The following is a 19461-nucleotide window of genomic DNA, read 5'->3' as shown; positions in this document are numbered from 1 at the left end:
ATTCATTTATTTTTCTTTCTTCCTTACAGCTTGTGGCCAATGCAATCCTTTTTGTCAGTGTAAATTTGTATGGGGTCTTTGTGAGGATTTTGACAGAAAGGGCTCAGAGGAAGGCATTCCTTCAGGCCAGGAACTGCATAGAGGACAGGCTGAGGCTGGAGGATGAAAATGAAAAACAGGTCAGTTTCTAAGACTTTTTTCTTTTTCTCTGTTTCTTCTGAGATCATTATAGTTACATGAACTGGAGGTCAGGACATTGCTGCTAAGTGCATGGTAGGAAGTGTGTGCATTTCTACTGTGAAGGAAGAATGCTTCCTCCCCTGCCTGCATTAGTTCTTTCTTCTCAACGCATGCAAGTGTTTCACTCTTCATCACACATAAAAGGTACAGCCTTACCACACAGGTACCATAAGCTCCAACACCAGAGTGAATGTGTTTTAGTGCTGAGGAAAAGCTAACAGACTACTGCATACTACTATATATGCACGTATATTTTTCCCCCACCACGGTTAATATTGGGTAGGTGTTAGATATGCTGTAAAAATTTCTCTCCTGTCTGTGTGCTATATCCCGTTTACATTCATGACACATAAGAACAAAAGATGTCCTTACATTTTGGGGAGAAGGAACTACATTGTTATATATATGGATAAGAATCATAACATTCTATTCCTTTTCTTAAAGCCACATTAATTAATTTGATGTTTTATTTCACACAGTTGAATCAATCAGTCTTCCAAGTAGTTTTGGAAATGATGAGAAAAACTGCTATATTGCAGACCTTTCTGTTCAGATAATACTCACAGGTTTGAATCTTAAACCCACTAACAGATGTTGATTCTGTAAACTTTGAATCAGTCTGATTTTTTCTGTCTACGTAATAATAGAGGTACATGCTTTGCAGCTCTGAAGCTCTTTAGCTTCATTGACTTCTGTGGAATTATGGTAACTTATGCCAATAGAGGAGTTAAGTGATATTCAAACCTTGCTATAGAAGATGTTGGTGTTCTCAAAGCATGAGTACTTCACACACTTCGCTTCCAATTTCCTATATTGAAATAATGTAGGTGATTAAGAACTGTCCTGATATGGATTTAGTGAATGCATTTTATGACCTAAACGTACATAAGTAGATGTCTTCTTTGAACAACTTTATATCTTTGGTGGCCACGTAAGAATGGCATTAACATTAAAGACTAGGTTTGATTCTGGGCTTTTGTAATCTCAAGCTGAGGATTTTCAAAGGCATAAATGTGCCAGAAGTGAAATTTCATGGGGTTTAGGCGACTGCCATTTACGCATCTGAAAACCTGCTTCTGGGATCCAACATGAAAATCATACTTGACTTTTTTGTTTCTATATTTAGAACATTAACATTATATTTTATTTTGTGTTTTATCCATGCATATATAAAGATAAGAAAGGAAAAAAAGCCATATACATAACTACCATTATTGTTTATATTATAACCCAAGAATCCTGTAAATCACTTTCCAATGCAGTGTAAAGGTCAATGAAGAGAATTCGCTTTTCTCCTGTGTGTGTGAAACCAACTTTATGCAATATGCATAAAACTCAATGCAGTTGTGAAATAGGCTAACAAGATGACAAAGTATCATTGAAATACCTTCTATGGCTGATTTTACACTACACTAGAATACTTCTAAAATCAACGTAAGATTTATCTGATTTCAAGCTACAACCTTAATCCATAGTTTCTGTGGGATAACATAGCCCAAGTTTCCAGTTACTTGCAAATATTCAAGGTTTTTTTGAGGATAAAAAGACTTTCTGACCTAGTTCAATAGTTGTGATCATCTGTGTGCTTTTGTTTTCTGAGCTACAAACAATAAAATTTAAAAAGGATTAAAATTTATTATCAGACTTTCTTGTCTCATTTAAATGCTCTGACCTAAATAGCATAGCCCTTCTACATTGAGAATTGTAATCAAAAACACTAAAACCTTTCCCTGGTATTTCTGTGCAAGTCTCTAATGGGAAAAGAAAGAACAAACTCTCGGCTTTTGATCATAAAGAGCATTTTGGAGTTAAAGTGTTGAGTGTGTGAGACAGATACCACAGTTGCATCTGTAAATGAGATTTCTTCCTCTGTGTCCTACTTACAGTGATTCTCTTCATATGGAATGCATTTGTAGTAATAGTACCATGTGATAATTTTGCTAAATCTATTTCTAGGAGCAAGAGATCATCACGTATACCTCATGTTGTAGTGTTTTTAGAGTCATTGTTCAGGAGTTTGTAGAAAGGCTTTGAAAGAGGAGTGTTGCTGGGGAGAAGGAAGCAGACTAACTCTTTGTTGTGTGTGTTTTTTAGTTTTTTTTTTAATTCAGTTTAATGTTCATTACATTATCTGTTCTCTGTGGTCATGAAAAATAACTGCCCTCCATTGTGGAATCATCCATTTGTTATGTTGATAAATGATATTTTGCAAGTCAAGAGTAAGACCAGAAGCCAATGCCATAGACCAAGTAAACTTTAGAACATGAGTGACTAATTATAATCATTCTGCTGAAATAGTTGTCTTCTCTTGTTTTCTATAAATTTCAGCAGCAACACTATTCTCTGCAGAGCAGGCAGTTGAATAAATATTGTGAGGTAGGTCCTTTTCCCTGTAACTGGAACTGTGTTTCATTGTTCCTATTCAATTAGAGCACCTGGGTACTTCCCTTTTATTCCCACTGCACTGTATCTTTGTGTTCACTTCTTAATTTAAGATAACCCCTTAACTATATGCTAAGCAAGGCGTTACCACCCTGCTGCCTTGAAGACTCTGTGTTAAACATCCAATATATATACCAATCCTGAAAGCAGTTTCCACACAGTGCTTCATCCTTTTTGAAGTGAGCAAGCAGGAATGGAGAATGGGTGAAATGTTCAGCATAGAGAAGAGTAGTGATCCGCTACTGATGTAGGGTGCTTGCTGCTTCATTCAGAGGGGAAAACAGAAAGGAAGCTGCAACTCATCATGTCACACTCATTCCCAGTGTGGTGGCTCCACAGTGTGCCATAACTCCAAGCAAGTGATAATAGTGTAATTCTGAAGGCCCTTTTAAACTGAAGTGCAACTTGACCACTGTATTTAAAGGATGGTAGCATGCCCATTTTCCATTTTCCTAGTATCCCTTTCAGTGTATTGAAAGAGTTTTGTCATCCACAAGAATTTAGACCTGAAAAGACCAGAGTAATACCTGAAAATACAAAGACAGTTTTGTCCTCGACACAATTTTGTGATAGTGAACTTCACCCTAATTATGCATTGTGAAACAGAAAATTTTATTTGTTAGAGGCTTGTTATCTAATGACTTATACTTCTCAACTCTTCTTTTGTGATAAATTATGAGTAGTCATTCTATAATAACCTTCTGTGTGACTGTCATGGTACTGTAGACTCCTCTCATAGCCCTGCTCATCTCTCTTTCCAAGCTGAACTGTAGCCTGTTCAGTCTCTCTTTAGTAGGAAAGTTATTTCCTACTCCTAACCTAGCTGATTTTTTTAAAAAAATATTGCTCTTTTGTTTTGTTTGCTTGTTTTCCCTGATAATAAGAATATTTTTATGCATATTCATGCACTGGATTTGGGGAAAAAGCATATAATTTCCATCAGTTAAATGCACTTGCTGCAGCACAGGCTGATGTGAAAAGTTCTTGTTGTTTCCATATGAGGAATACTGAAAAAAAAAATAAAAAATTGAATTTACGAAAACCTCCCAACCCCACAAAATAGCTTTGATGTCTTTGCTGGTTTGGTACTGCAGAAGTATTGTAAATATGTTTAGAAAAGAAGGTAATTTTTCAAGCAACTTGTGCAGATCATTTGTTGTATTTTCCATCCTAAAACTTACTTTTGCATTTGCTCCTAGTTAGAATGTGATGATGGGGGAAAAAAATGAAGGGGAAAAAATGAAGGGGAAAAAAAATCATCTTGTCATGAAATAGTTCTATACTCCACTACAATGCATGAAACAAATTTATTTCAGCCTCTAACATAAGAAGCTGAAAAAAGGACCAAAACCCAAGTGCAAGGTCCTGTACCTGGGTCAGGGCAATCCCAAGCACGAATACAGGCTGGGTGGAGAACGGAATAAGAGCAGCTCTGAGGAGAAGGACTCAAGGGTTTTGTTTGACAAGAAGCTGAAAATGAGCCTGCAATGTTCACTTGCAGTCCATAAAGCCAACAGTATCCTGGGCTGTTTCAAAAGAAGCATGATCAGCAGGGCGAGGGAGGTGATTGTCCCCCTCTACTCTGCTCTCACGAGACCCTGCCGGGAGTACTGCATTCAGTTGTGGGGCCCCCAGCACAAGAAGGACATGGACGTATTAGAGCAAGTCCAGAGGAGGGCCACAAAGATGATCACAGGGCTGGAGCACCACTCCTACAAAGACAGGCTGAGGGAGTTGTCGTCGTTCAGCCTGGAGAAGAGAAGGCTACAGGGAGACCTTATATCAGCCTTCCAGTACCAAAAAGAGGTCCTACAAGAAAGCAGGAGAGGCACCGTTTATCAGTGAGTATAGTGATAGGATGAGTTTTGGTTTTAAACCAAAAGAGGGTAAATTTAAATTAGACATAAGAAAGAAATTCTTTACTCAGAGTGTGATGAGGCACTGGATCAGATTGCCCAAAGAAGCTGTGGATGCCCCATCTCTGGAATTGTTCAAGGCCAGGCTGGATGGGGCTTTGAGCAACTTGGTCTAGTGGAAAGGTGTTCCTGCCAATGGAAGGGGGGTTAGAAAAAGGTGATCTTTAGGGTTTCTTCCAACCCAAAGCACTCTATGACTCTAAACTACAGGGAGTTAGGATGCACTGGGCAGACACAGCCAGTTGTGTTTTACCCTCAGGGACAGAAGCATAGCACTCCAGCTAGTCTATTTAATTTTGCTGAGAGGTAGGGCTGTTTCCTTTGTTAGTATAACACCACAGTACTTCCTAGTACTAGAACAGTGCTAGTTCTGGGAGACAGACTAGCATCTCTGTGTTGCTCTGCAGTGTTTCTGTGTACATTCACAAGATCATTTGAAGCTAGCTAGCTAAATTCTCTTTATGCAATGCTGAATTGTTAATACAAATGTCTGTGAATGAAAGTGCATGTTTTAAAGTGTCTGCTGCATTTTAGAGCAATATGTTTAGCATTCCATATAGTAACTGGGACATCACTAAGTCACAGATCTGATCAGTAACTATTCATAGAAAATGAAACTGTGTTGAAAAAAATACAATGAGTCTCATTGCAGTATACTTTGAATTGCTGCTTAGGGCATTTTGGATTTAAATTCCCTGCTGGGTTCAGATTCCCCCTTCAAAATAACTTGATCTAGATCTTCCACATTTTGTATGTTTCTACTGCCTCCTGTATCTTTGGATAAAAGTATGACACCCATAGCAACCCTCCAGTCATTTTGTCTGTTATATTTAATTTCAAACTTTTATGAAAAAAAAGAAATAAAATACATTATGTTTGAATAAAGCATGCTGTGTTGGACTTTCATTTTGGTGACAGATATCAGGTTGCTGTTTGTGTGTGCGTGTGGTTTTTCTTTTGTTTTTCTCAGGTCAGTAAAAGGAACTGAAAAAAAAATATATTTGCACAGCTTCAGACAGAAGTAACTTCTAGGGTACCTGACAGCATGCTTGTTGATGCATAATCAGGTTCTCCTTGTTTCCCACCTTTTTGTTCTCAGAATCTTGCAACTTTCTGCACAGCAGTTCAGAACAAAATATGAAATTTATCATTAAAATACAGGCCCTGTTTCTGTAATTATTCATATTGGCTTTGCACGTTATCTGTAGGTTCGTGCCCAGTGCGCCCTGCCAGTAAGAACATAAAGTCAGAATTAAGTTCCCCAGCTCAAGACTACACATATCAGCAAATCTTCCTGCTGCAAAAATTTGGAACATGTGTGGGCACAAAAACATGTTCTTGTTGAATTATCCAATATGCAACAGGGAGGTGATACTGGTGTTACACAAATTGCAGGGCAAGATGATATCTGGTCCTCTGTGAAAGCTAGCCAATGCAATCTCTGAAAAATGTGGGTAGATTAACTAATTTTAGCTGACAAGTGAGCCTGTACTACATTAACACTGTTGTGTTCTATGCTACGAGGAGGCTTAAAATTGATTTTTTTTTGTGTCATCAAACTACAGCCTTACAAAGGGTAATCCACTTTTAAAAATCTATTTGTCCTGTTCTAGGATGAGGGCAAAGAGAAAATGAGTGTTACCATTTCAGATTCTAAATGTGAAGTGCTGGGCTTCAGGCTCACTTGTACAGGCTGGTCAGCAATGCCTCTTAGCCAAATAGCAGTAGCAGCAGAGATGCAGACTCCCAGCCTCTGCTTTGTTCATTGCCTTTGGCTACTTAGATGCTTATGCGGAACTGAGTCAGACTGTTGTCTACCTTTACTTTGTTGGGTGGTAATCCTGGCCCATCTCCCACCTTTCTCAGATGGAGTTGCAAAGAGGCACATCACTCTCTCCCACACAACAGTAAAAAGAAAAATTTGCTCAGAAGCTTTCCACTGACTAGCATCCGTTAGTCTCTAGTCCTGTAGTAGTCATATACATACCTATCCCTAATACAGCAAATAATAAAACTGCGGGCTACTTGGGCTACAAGCAAACATTCAGGTGGAAGGCTTCAACTTCAGCCTGAAGCTATTATGAACTGCTTGATACCCCTTGCAAGGCAGAATATAACAACCAAATAAATGTGTACCAATTTTTCAGCTCTATTGCACCTGTGTTTATGCAGATTAAACCTCTCATTGGAATGCACATAGTGCGAGAAGCTGCATTGTTTGGCATACCGTTAGAATTCTTACCTAACTTTGGCCAAGTAAAAGTGAGGTTTGTAATCTAACCTTCTAATCTATAAACAGTAATCCTTGGTAGTAATAGACACGTGTGAGGGCACTTCATCCCTTCTATTCTGAACACCTTGCTGCTGAGGTTTTCCCAGGGAGTGGTTATAGGAGGACACCTAAGCTTAGGGCTATATGGCTGTATAGTAAGAGACAGACATTCCTTGCAACTAGAAAATCAGTAACACACAAGAAAGAACATACAGCTGTAAATCATACAAAGTACATATATTTTAATTACATTGTAATTATATTACTCCATCTACATGCCTTTAATTTGCAAAATGTAACATATGGTATCATATGAAAAACTATGAAAGCCTTTAAAAAGCCACACTTATAGCAGCAGGTCACACCAGTACTGTAACTGGGCGCAGCTTTAATTCATCTCCTGAAAGCTTCCTGATGTTAGCAAGTATGTAAATTAAATCAGTTATCAGCCATTTAATTTTTGATACTGGGTACCAACTAAACAGATTTCTAAAGCCTGAAAATTTGGCATATGGACTTAGCTTTTTGCTATAAGTCTATATACTCACTGTTACTCAGTCTAACAGGGGAATGAGTCAGATTGCTGTTTGTGGAAGCTTGTTTTTCCTCATAGATATATAGACATATAGTCATGCAACTACATTAAGCTTTTACATGTTGTAATGAATGCTGGCTTACAATGAGTACAATAGACAAATGTAAATAGAGAAATTAAAAAATACTAATTGTATCATTCTAAAACCTATTGATACTTTGGTTGTTAGGAGTTTTGAAAGAAATACTGGGAAATTTTGAATATGTTCTGCTTCAAACAATAGTCAATTAAATATGTTGGAGGAGTTTGGCTCTTCGTGAATTGTTTTCAATTTCTTTTTCCAGTTGCTCCTTGTGTTTTCCATTAGAGAGAACAGAGGATGAGAGAAAAATAAGAACACACAAAACTGTAATTGAATTATTAAAATTACAGTACCATACAATTTTCAATAGATAACATCATGAATATGATTGAAAACAATTATAGGTAATAACACTAGATATAGTACATCAGATCTTTAGTTAAATACTAAAACAAGTACTTCAAAAGTACTTTCTTATGATTGATTTCTAAATGTCAGTATTCATAACAGCAGTGCTGTGTGGACACTCATTCAAAGATGCACACAGAATCTTCTCAACATGTGTGCAAGATGTAATGTTTCTCCTGCTGCCGTTTCTATCCTGGGAAGGGGAGGACCAGGTGAAAGACACCAAGCTAAAATGAAGAGTGCAGCAGAGCTCAGCTTTACTGTCCTGCTAGAGTGAGAGGGAGAGTGATAGAGACGGGTGGCAGCATTTTCTCTGGGAAAGATGAAAGGTGCCTTGCACCACCTTCAGTAGTTGTCATTCAGTCTTTTCTTTATTAGCAGCCTCTGATATGGGAAAGGATGACAACAAGAGCCATCGCTGCTTTTCTGGCCTCTGGAGTCTGCTCCTCCTTGGGTACAGCCTACTTGTACCTACAGCTAGCCTTATGTACAGTATATACTACAAGTGCATTGCAGCATGGAAATACAGGAAGACAGTTTCAAATCAACTAAATGTTTTGTGTCTTCTAGTAGGATGGCACAGTATAAAGTAATGCAAACTCATGAATAACTTTTGTTTTTCTTCCCTCAGCAATAGGAATTCATAAGGAGCTTTAAAATGTCATTAGAAAAGTTGTTACATGTGTTTTTATTGTTTCCCACAGAATTGTTTTCACTTCTAAAACTGTATCAACTGTTTTGAAAGCTAGCTAACACTTTAACAGAAGCTTAGCATAATTTTCCTATGCTACTTTTCAGATTGAAGGTGGTTCCATCATAGACTAGTAGGTCTGCCACAGATGTGTTGCACATTACACCTAGTGGCACATGCAGTTTTAAAATACTCCACAAGTTACTGTGTTACTGCTTAATCACAGATTATCTCCATGAAAAGGATACTGAACAGGGTTGGTTTTTTTTGTGTGTGTGTGTGTGTGTGTTTGGTTGTTGTTATTGTTGTGGTTTTGATTTGGTTTGTTTGTTGTTGTTCTGGCTTGTTTTGCTTTTTGTTTGTTTGTTTTTGTCTTCCAAACTTCTTTTTGTAGAGTGAAGAGCTTCTGTTTGTCACATAATTTATTCTCTTTCCAAGGTTTCTGGTCCATATTACCTCGTTGATACAAGCTGATGTAGGATTTTACTTCTTTTCAAGTACATCTGGCTAGGAATTTCCCAGTTTGACAAGGTAATTGTGGGTTAAACCTGAGTACAATTTAGCTCCATGACTTTCGTTTTATGAGGAATACATACATGTCTATCCCAAAAATTCATTATTATGTGGTGGAACAATCCAGACATGGCTGTGGACTGGTAAGAAGGAAAAACTGTAATTGCAGAGGAAATGGCACACCAGTGGTTAGCCAGTGAAGTGCTCTCTGCTCTTCAATTTAACCTAGAAGGGAGTAGTGTCAATGAAGATGATCCTGTTTGTGATGCCACCTTCCTAACATCTTCAAAAGAAAGGATCTTGGTGAAACAACAAGATGACAAGAACTGGATCTTGTGGAAACTTCTTGCAGTGGTGTGTTTTGATTTTCCTGTTCTCTGTAAACTTTGTCTGTTTAGGCAGGGTTAGCTCCTGAAGGAGAGGGGAAGCAGCCTTTGCTCACAGTGAGCCTTTCTTGCTGTGAAATGAAAAACTGGCACTAGCAGCTAGCCAGGAAAGAACCTCTTGCTTAGTTTACCAAAATGCTATCTAATCTTCCTACTTTTTCTCTCCTTTCCTTTCAGTGTTCACTGCAGAAAGGTAAAGAGTTTTGCTGGTTTTTTTTTTCTCCCTCCACCCTCACCCCCCGCCTTATTTTGTTTTCCTCCATCTGCTTCTGCTTTCTGCAGAAAAGAAAATCAGTGCTGAAATGAGTATCATCGTTTTTCCTGTAATGTTCACTGTAATGCTTATATGGAGACAATGCTTATATGTAGACATTGAATTTTGCATTAGGTTTCAGAGAAAGTGAATATTAAGGATATGGGGTGAAAGTATAAAGATTATTGATATGCCGAAGCTGGTCACATATTCATTGCCAGTTTACACTGTGTATTAATCCTTACTGTTATATTTCTAGACAACTCTGATTTAATAGATATGAAGGCAACCAGGAAAACAGACTATGCTTTCTAGTCTTCTTGTTTCATTGCTTGTCCTCATAGCCCTTCTCTGCTTTCATTCCTGTTTAAAAATGAGTCATGGAGCTGATCTAAATGTTACCCTACTAGCAGTCTTTCAGTCCATCCTAGGATCACACCTGCCTTTATAGGGTATCATCTCATCAAGACTTCATAGTCATTCAATGGTCAGTGGTGTCTGGGGCTTTTTCATTTGCAGAGGTTTCCAAATCATCCTATCTCTTGTGTTTTTGTGGATTGTGCTGTTGAAGTTTACTCATTCTTCTCATTCTACTTCTCATATGCTGTCCTGTACCTTCAAACAGGTGTATGGTATCTTTATATACCTATCTATATACATCTATCTATCTGTATCTATATACAACGCTATATACTTTATATACTGCCATCATGGAAACATGGTGGGAGCACTCTCATGGCTGGAGTGCTCCAATGTCTGGCTATAGGCTCTTCAGAAGGGACAGGCAGCACAGAAGGGGTGGTGGTGTGGCTCTCTATATTATAGAGTGTTTTGATGTTGAGGAACTTGAGGCTGGGAATGATAAGGTTGAGTCCCTATGGGTTAGGATCAGAGGGAAGGCCAACAAGGCAAGCATCCTGGTGGGGATCTGTTATAGACCGCCAAACCAGGACGAGGAGACAGATGAGGAGTTCTACAGGCAGCTGGCAGAAGTTGTGAAATCGTCTGCGCTTGTTCTCGTGGGGGACTTCAACTTCCCAGGCATATCCTGGAAGCACAACACAGCCCAGAGAAAGCAGTCTAAGAGGTTTCCGGAGAGCGTGGAAGATAGCTTCCTGACACAGCTGGTTAGTGAGCCTACCAGGGGAGGTGCCCCCCTAGACCTTCTGTTCACAAACAGTGACGGACTGGTGGGAGATGTGGTGGTCAGGAGCTGTCTTGGGCAGAGTGACCACGAAATGGTTCAGTTCTCTAGTCTTGGTGAAGTCAGGAAGGGGATCAGTAAAACCGCTGTCTTGGACTTCCGGAGGGCTGACTTTGGGCTGTTCAGGACACTGGTTGGCAGAGTCCCTTGGGAGGTGGTTCTGAAGGGCAGAGGAGTCCAGGAAGGCTGGGCACTCTTCAAGAAGGAAATCTTAATGGCTCAGGAATGGTGTGTCCCCACGAGCTCAAAGACAAGCTGGCGTGGAAGAAGACCAGCCTGGCTGAACAGAGAGTTGTGGCTTGAGCTTAGGGGAAAAAAAGAGGGTTTATAATCTTTGGAAAAGAGGACGGACTATAAGGCTGTTGCGAGGCTGTGCAGGGAGAAAATTAGAAAGGCCAAAGCTCATCTGGAGCTCAATCTGGCTACTGCCATTAAAGATAACAAAAAATGTTTTTATAAATACATCAACACAAAAAGGAGGACTAAGGAGAATCTCCATCCTTTACTGGATGCGGGGGGAAACTTAGTTACAAAAGATGAGGAAAAGGCTGAGGTGCTTAATGCCTTCTTTGCCTCAGTCTTTAGCAGCAAAACCAGTTGTTCTCTGGATACCCGGTACCCTGAGCTGGTGGAAGGGGATGGGGAGCAGAATGTGGCCCTCATAATCCATGAGGAAATGGTTGGCGACCTGCTACAGCACTTGGATGTACGCAAGTCAATGGGGCCGGATGGGATCCACCCGAGGGTACTGAGAGAACTGGCGGAGGAGCTGGCCAAGCCACTTTCCATCATTTATCAGCAGTCCTGGCTATAAGGGGAGGTCCCAGTCGACTGGCGGCTAGCAAATGTGACGCCCATCTACAAGAAGGGCCGGAGGGTAGGCCCAGGGAACTACAGGCCTGTTAGTTTGACCTCAGTGCCAGGGAAGCTCATGGAGCAGATTATCTTGAATGTCATCACGCGGCACTTGAAGGGCAAGCAGGCGATCAGGCCCAGTCAGCATGGGTTTATGAAAGGCAGGTCCTGCTTGACGAACCTGATCTCCTTCTATGACAAAGTGACACACTTAGTGGATGAGGGAAAGGCTGTGGATGTGTTCTACCTTGATTTCAGTAAGGCTTCTGACACCATTTCCCACAACATTCTCCTCAAGAAACTGGCTGCTCGTGGCTTGGACTGGCGTACGCTTCGTTGGGTTAAAAACTGGCTGGATGGCCGGGCCCAAAGAGTTGTGGTGAATGGAGTCAAATCCAGTTGGAGGCCGGTCACTAGTGGAGTCCCCCAGGGCTCAGTGCTGGGGCCGGTCCTCTTTAATATCTTTATTGATGACCTGGATGAGGGGATCGAGTGCACCCTCAGTAAGTCTGCAGATGACACCAAGTTAGGTGCGTGTGTCGATCTGCTCGAGGGAAGGAAGGCTCTGCAGGAGGATCTGGATAGGCTGGACCGATGGGCTGAGGTCAACTGTATGAAGTTCAACAAGGCCAAGTGCCGGGTCCTGCACCTGGGGCGCAACAACCCCAAGCAGAGCTACAGGCTGGGAGATGAGTGGCTGGAAAGCTGCCTGGCCGAGAAGGACCTGGGAGTATTGGTTGATAGTCGGCTGAATATGAGCCAGCAGTGTGCTCAGGTGGCCAAGAAGGCCAACAGCATCCTGGCTTGTATAAGAAACAGTGTGGCCAGCAGGTCTAGGGAAATGATTGTCCCTCTGTACTCGGCTCTGGTGAGGCCACACCTCGAGTACTGTGTTCAGTTTTGGGCCCCTCACTACAAGAAGGACATGGAGGTGCTCGAGAGAGTCCAGAGAAGGGCAACGAAGCTGGTGAGGGGTCTGGAGAACAAGTCTTATGAGGAGCGGCTGAGGGAGCTGGGCTTGTTCCGCTTGGAGAAGAGGAGGCTCAGAGGCAACCTTATTGCTCTCTGTAGGTACCTTAAAGGAGGCTGTAGTGAGGTGGGGGTTGGTCTATTCTCCCACGTGCCTGGTGATAGGACGAGGGGGAATGGGCTAAAGTTGCGCCAGGGGAGGTTTAGGTTGGATATTAGGAAGAACTTCTTTACTGAAAGGGTTGTTAGGCATTGGAATGGGCTGCCCAGGGAAGTGGTTGAGTCGCCATCCCTGGAGGTCTTGAAAAGACATTTAGATGTAGAGCTTAGTGATATGGTTTAGTGAAGGACTTGTTAGTGTTAGGTCAGAGGTTGGACTAGATGATCTTGGAGGTCTCTTCCAACCTGGACGATTCTATGATTATGTGATACTCTCAAGCCCAGTACTTCTACAGTCAATGCTGTGCATTGCTCTCTATGTTAGCCAAGATTTCACTCTCCCTTATTTCCTTCAGTAAGTCTTACCTTCTTCATTTTATTATTGTAAATAATCATCTTCCGTGTGGAGTCTATCAACACCTTATTAAACACTATGCTGATGACATATCCGGCCTTCCATTTGTTTAAACAAAAATAAATAGGTTAACCATAGCCATCTTGCATTGTATGATCATGTACCATAATAGTATGCTGTTAGCCATCCTCTTACCATTTCAAAATTAGTGCACTAGACTGCAATTTTATGGAAGGTCTGTTTTGCTTATGATTGTAACAAGGATTTACTGATAGAAATTTTCAAGTAATCTCATGAATGTTCTGAAACATTGCCACCTTGTGGCTTCCAAAAAATCACCATCTTTAACAGTGCTTTTTTTTCTTACTTAGTTGGAAGACAAAGCAGTCCATTTTTCAAAGTATAGTTTAAAATAATGTATGAAGGAAATATACTGCCTTCATTTTTCAGCTTACAGGTAGTATGAAAGAATCCCAGTAGTTTTACATAAAGTCGTTCTTCAGTGCACTAGGCTTCTTTTCCCTCTCTCTCTCTTTTTGTTTTTCCTTACAGTTTTTGTAAGGAAACTGTAAAATGAATGTACAGTTTAATATAGGTATGACAGAGACCATAAACACACTAAGCAGTATCTTTTAAAATTATGCAAGAGTAATCTATCAAGGTATAATTAGGTAGCAGGTGGTAATATTTAGAATGTACTTTGTAGCCCCTGATGACAAAGTAGAAGCCAAATCTCAAAATTACATACATGAGCTGACTTTGAAACAGTCTCTAGAACATTTTTTATGAGTGCCTGAAGCTTGTCTTCTCCAGAAAAATAAATAAATAAATAAATATGGTGGCACTTCCCATTTAAGAATTGTAATACTAGAAGATCTTTTGTTGACTGCATAATCTAGTAGATTAGATTTCATTTTTGTATTATAAAAATCCTTTTAAGTGTAGATGATCAAAATGGTTCTTTTTTAAGTGAGCTCCTTTTCCTGTTTGCCATTGTAACTGGACAGTCACTATATAAAAAAAAAAAATAAAAAAATCACGTCAGTCAGAAAGCAAAGGTGCTAAACATGTTACATGCTTCTTCTTTTATTTTTGTTTTTGCTTGTTTTTAAAGTCCTTATGAAAATGTAGAAAGCAACAGACCATGGGTATGCAATCTTTCCTAAGTAATATGCGTTAGTATCAGGGCCAGGGAGTGTGAGGGTGGACCATCCAGAGCTACTGCTTTCCCCAGCACAAGCTTGGAAACCACTGAGTCCTATTTTGAGTAATCTCTCTTCCAAGCCAGACATTGGGCCTGAATCCCCTGGTGGGTGAAGGCAGCAGGATCAGTAATTTGGCTGTAAGCAGAAGTTCAGAAGAAACATGACAAAGATGGCTAAGATGGACTGACTTGCATCCATTACAGGCCCATTCTCATGGGGTTGCAAGACATAATGAGCAAAAATTTTCTGCATGGCCCCTCAGCAGGTCCAGACTGTAACTTAGTTCTCAGAATGAATTCTACTAGACATGCATATACAGTGACATGAGTGAACAGGGCTCTTGCAAGCAATGAGGTTCAACAAACCAAGGAAACACAAGAAGCCACAGCTCCACTTCCTCTGGTTGCTTTTCTCCTGTATCTCAGAAACAATGGAGACTACTGTTTCCTTTGATGAAATGATTTACACTGACTGTAAGGAAGATTTCCATTTTGTTTTCTATTTATCTCATGTGATAATCTACAAGAAAAATAATTCAGCGTGGAAAAGCCCAGCAAGTACATCTAGTTCATGGGCCACCCAACTACACAGCAGGAAATGAGGAAGAGAAGAGAAGATGCTGGCTGTGAACATTAAGACATTTTACTGTACGGAAGCCTGTTTTTCTGATGAAGGGAGAATGGGTTTGTAAATGATTTACAGCTTTCTAAAGGGTTTTGAAAAATCTATCAGTCATTTCCCATACAGATGTCAAAATAAATCATTTTGCGCAATAGGAATGGAATGTGGTATTAGGCTGGATAGTATTGTTTGGGAAGCTGAATAAAATGATTATAAATCCAGATGAAATTTTCAAAAGGACATTAAGAAAGTCACAAGTGTTTGGAAGAAACAGTAAAATAAGAATGGTGATGGTTTTCAAAATAGGCGGGATGTTCTTCATTTGGAGAAAGGGGAAAAAAATGTATAAAGAATACATGCTGGGGGATCCAGTAAAAGTAGAGCCAGAGTGTGGGTGGGAGAAACCATCCAGGACAGTGACAGAGATGGGAGAGGGAACTGTGCCGAGAGGCATGTCTTGGCTTCTCTGTATTGGAGAAAGTTGAAGAAAGTGTTTGGACAGAATAGAGCCTGCAGATGATGGAAACTGTTCCTTCAGCATTCTCCCTGCTGTCTGCTTGCTTCTTTCCACTTGCCCTCTCAGGGAAGAGAAATCACAGGAAGGCAGTACTGCAGTACACAGCCCTCCTCCCTCCCTCCCTCCCTCCCTTCTTCTCTCCTTCCCTCCATTATAAAGGGCTTTTAAACAACTCTAAACTTGTGTGGGATTTGCTGCTCCAGCTGGATGCATATATGTCTGTGGGGCCTGATAGGATTCATCCCAGGGTGCTCAAAAAGCTGGCTGATGCAAGACCTCTCTCAATTAATTTTCAACAGGCTTGGGAACCTGGAGAGGTCCCAGTTGACTAGAAACTGGCAAACATTGTTCCAATTTCCAAGAAGGGCAAGAAAGAAGACCCTAATAATTATAGTCTCACTTCAGAGCCTGGTAAAATTATGGAGATTATCCTGGGAGTTACTCAAAAACACCTGGAGGACAACACAGTCATTGGTCACCGCCAACGTGGGTTCATGGGTCTTGTTTAACAAACTTAATATCCTTTCATGATAAGGTTACTTACCTACTTGACCAAGGGAAGCCAGTTGATATGATTTTTTGGGGGATTTCAGAAAGGCTCTTGATATTGTTTCTCACAGTTTCTTACAGTATCTGTTTGGACAAGGTGTCCAGCATACTACTAGTTAAAAACATAATATGAGGGGTGAACAATTGGCTGATGAGTTGGACACAAACAGTTGTAGTAAATGGGGTTGCATCAGGTTGGCAGCCCACCACTAGTGGCGTTTTGCAAGTCCCCATTTTAGGGCCATTTCTCTTTAGTGTTTTAATAAATGGTTTGGATGCAGGACTTAAATGTAAGTTTGCAGATGACATTAAATTAGGAGGAGCTGTTGAATGCCCTGATGGTAGAGAGGCCTAGCAAATTAGAGGGCTGGGTGCTCACCTATCATATGAAGTTCAACAAGAGCAAGTGTTGGATTCTGTACCTGGGATGGGGCAATCCTGGATTTATGTACCAACTCAAGGAGAAGAGGCTAGAGAGCAGCCCCATGGAAAGGGATCTGGGGGTTCTGGCTGATGGAAAGTTGTATATGACTCAACAGTGTTCCCTGGCAGTCAAAAAGGCCAACTGTATCCTGGGTTGCATCAAGCACACCATTGCTAGCTGATTGAGGGGAGTGATTGCCCCACTCTGCTCTGCACTGGTGCAGCTTCACCTCAAGTGCAGTTTTGTGTGCCACCATATAAGAAGGATATAAAACTATTACAGAGTGTCCAAAGGAGGGCTGCAAAGATGGTGAAGGGTCTAGAGGGGAAGACATTTGAGGAGTGGCTGAGGTCACTTGATTTGTTCTGATTAGAAAAGAGACTAAAGGTGCTGATCTCTGTCACGACCAGCAACAGCGGAACAGTGTGAAACTGAATCAGGAGAGGTTCAGTTTGGATATTAGAGAAACGTTCTTCACCGAGATGCTCATTGGGCACTGGAAGAGGCTCCCCAGGGAAGTGGTCACAGCACCAACCAGAGTTCAAGAAGCATTTGACAGTGCTCTTAGATGTATAGTTTGATTTTTGGGTGGTCCTGTGTGTAGCCATGAGTGGGACTCAATGATCCTTGTGGGTGTCTTCTAACTCAGGATATTCTTTACTTGTTGAATTGTGCCAAGGTATCACTGAGCAATTCCTGATTGGTTTAGTATGCAAATTTTGACTTGACTTGAAGTCAAAGGAATGGATTTATTCCTTCTTATTTTCAACAATGCTTTATTGCTGTGGAAGAATTAAATTTTTTAAGTTGTGTTCTATTCAAATTTAACTAAGTCTTCATTAGTGTTACATAAATCCTCATTAATAGGAATAGGATGATTGGCAGAGGCAGACCAGTTTGGCATTACAAATCCCAGGCTACATCTGACAGTTTAAAATAAAAATTTAATGAAAAACACAGTGAATGAAGGGGATGTAGGTCCTAATCTGTTAGTTTCTTTTCTTAGTGGGATTCCTGCAGGGAACGCAAAATCATTTTCAGACAATTACAATCTCATAAAAGATTTTTATTTTTTTTTGGTGATTTCACCTTAGAGCATATTAATGCTGAGTGAAGATTTATATCAGGAAGAGAGAGTACAAATTCCTAAGATAGCAGATGTTGTTCGCAGTGTCAAGATTTAATTTTCTGATTAGAAACTAGCTGTTAAAAGCTTAAGCTGTATTGTAGATCAATGAGAAAGATGAAAATGTGGAAACATTTTTCTACTAGCCCCTGTATTTTGGAATATGCCACATGTTGAGGCTTCCCCAATACAACTTCAGTTGTCGCTAAAAAGAAGTTCTGCCACGAGTGTTGGTTTATTCTAGTCAAAACTGTTGCTAATTGATTAGTGATCCCTGTCTGACTCTTGCATTTTTTTCTGTCACCACCCATCTCCATCAGAGGTGACAGCCACCCAGGCATGAATGTCACTACAAGTGTAACTGGCCTTGCTTCAGTACTGTCACTTGTTCCATTCAATTCACTATGCAGCCATGCACATCTAGTTTTCCTTTTGGTCTGGTGTTCAGATTATTTTTTCAATCAGATCAGCCATATGGGAGCAAATGAAAAATCAGTCAATGATGGTAGAATAGAGATCCAGACAAGAGCCATTTCCCAAGCCCTCCAACAGCAGTATTTGGTATTCACAAAGTCAGTTTTACATTTCCAAACCTCTGAGATCTAATCATCCCTTATGGTGACCTGGAAAACAATGCCACTTTGCCTGACAGATGAGATATTGCCCAAAATAAAAGAGGCTTTTTTTTGCTTTTTTTTTTTTTTAAATAAAGTTAGATGCTGTCTTTCATTTATATTCAGTGCTTTGATACTTTCCAGTGTGGGTTTCTTTCTTATCTTTTCCAGTCTGTTCTGTAGTGACTATTCTTTAGAGCCACACTGCTGATTCCTTTCTTGGCCTGAAAGGACAGCAGTAGCTGTCCTTTCAAAATGCCATGGCTGAGTCTTTCCTTGCTTGTTGAGTTTGAGGCTGCTAACCCTCTTTGTAAAGACTCTACAATTATTCCACAGTAAAGATTCCACAAGTCTTCCTCAGTAATTCATTACTTTTTTTTTTTCCTTCTATAATGAAAAAAAAAGCAAATCATCACAATTTCATGTTTAGGATTTTTGTAAAGCTCCCTTCAGGTGTTGTAATATTCAAACCAAAATGTATAGGAACCACCATTTTTGTAGCCTTCCTTAGCAGGTCTGGCAGCAACAGGTTTCAAAGGTGTGAAGTGCTTCATCCTGCAGCTCTGCAGTGCTACCTTAACAGCAATGATTATTACTTCCTTGTCTTGTGTTGTTCGCCATGTACTGCAGAAGTTATCTGTGATTGTTTATTCATCTCATGTACTGTAATTGTGTTTACAGGCCGTAGAAGTGCTATTCAGTGAGCATTAGTCGCTAAGGATCTGTCAATATAATTTTTGTTTGTTGCTTTGTTTTAGTGTGACTTAGGAAACAGAAACTAAAACCCCACGTTCTCTATAACAGTTCAGGAATTTACTTAGCCATTTCAAGATCTTATTTAAGACCCTCACTTAAAAAGAAGCTGCAGCGAATAAATTGTCCTTTTCAGACATCAGAAAATTGGCACCCAGGATAATATTTCTGAGATTCCAGTATCCTTTGGAGTTTCTACTATATCAAGCACCACAGAATTTGTCAGTCCAAATGTCTTTCTTTTGTGGATTCTCTATTTTCTAATAAGCCATCAGCTTATTTTACAGCGACAGTATAATTCAGTTAGAACAGTAAATATGTGAGCAACAGAACCTGGTAAGATCTACTCCTGACTATTTTGCTGTTGTTGTT

General features: G+C 40.2%; 1 protein-coding gene across 1 annotated transcript in view; it reads left to right on the top strand.

The window, feature by feature from the left end:
- The window catches only part of ADCY1 (adenylate cyclase 1), a 165080-nt gene that overhangs the window by 41373 nt on the left and 104246 nt on the right, over positions 1-19461 (top strand). Inside the window, exon 2 of the mRNA XM_035549896.1 lies at positions 30-179. Within this exon, the coding sequence (XP_035405789.1) occupies positions 30-179 (150 nt within the window). The remainder of the gene's footprint in view (positions 1-29; positions 180-19461) is intronic.

Source organism: Cygnus atratus, chromosome 2, assembly GCF_013377495.2.
Source record: "Cygnus atratus isolate AKBS03 ecotype Queensland, Australia chromosome 2, CAtr_DNAZoo_HiC_assembly, whole genome shotgun sequence".
Taxonomy (NCBI): domain Eukaryota; kingdom Metazoa; phylum Chordata; class Aves; order Anseriformes; family Anatidae; genus Cygnus; species Cygnus atratus.
The sequence above is the reverse complement of the archived record's forward strand: the minus strand, read 5'-3'. Positions and strand labels throughout refer to the sequence as shown.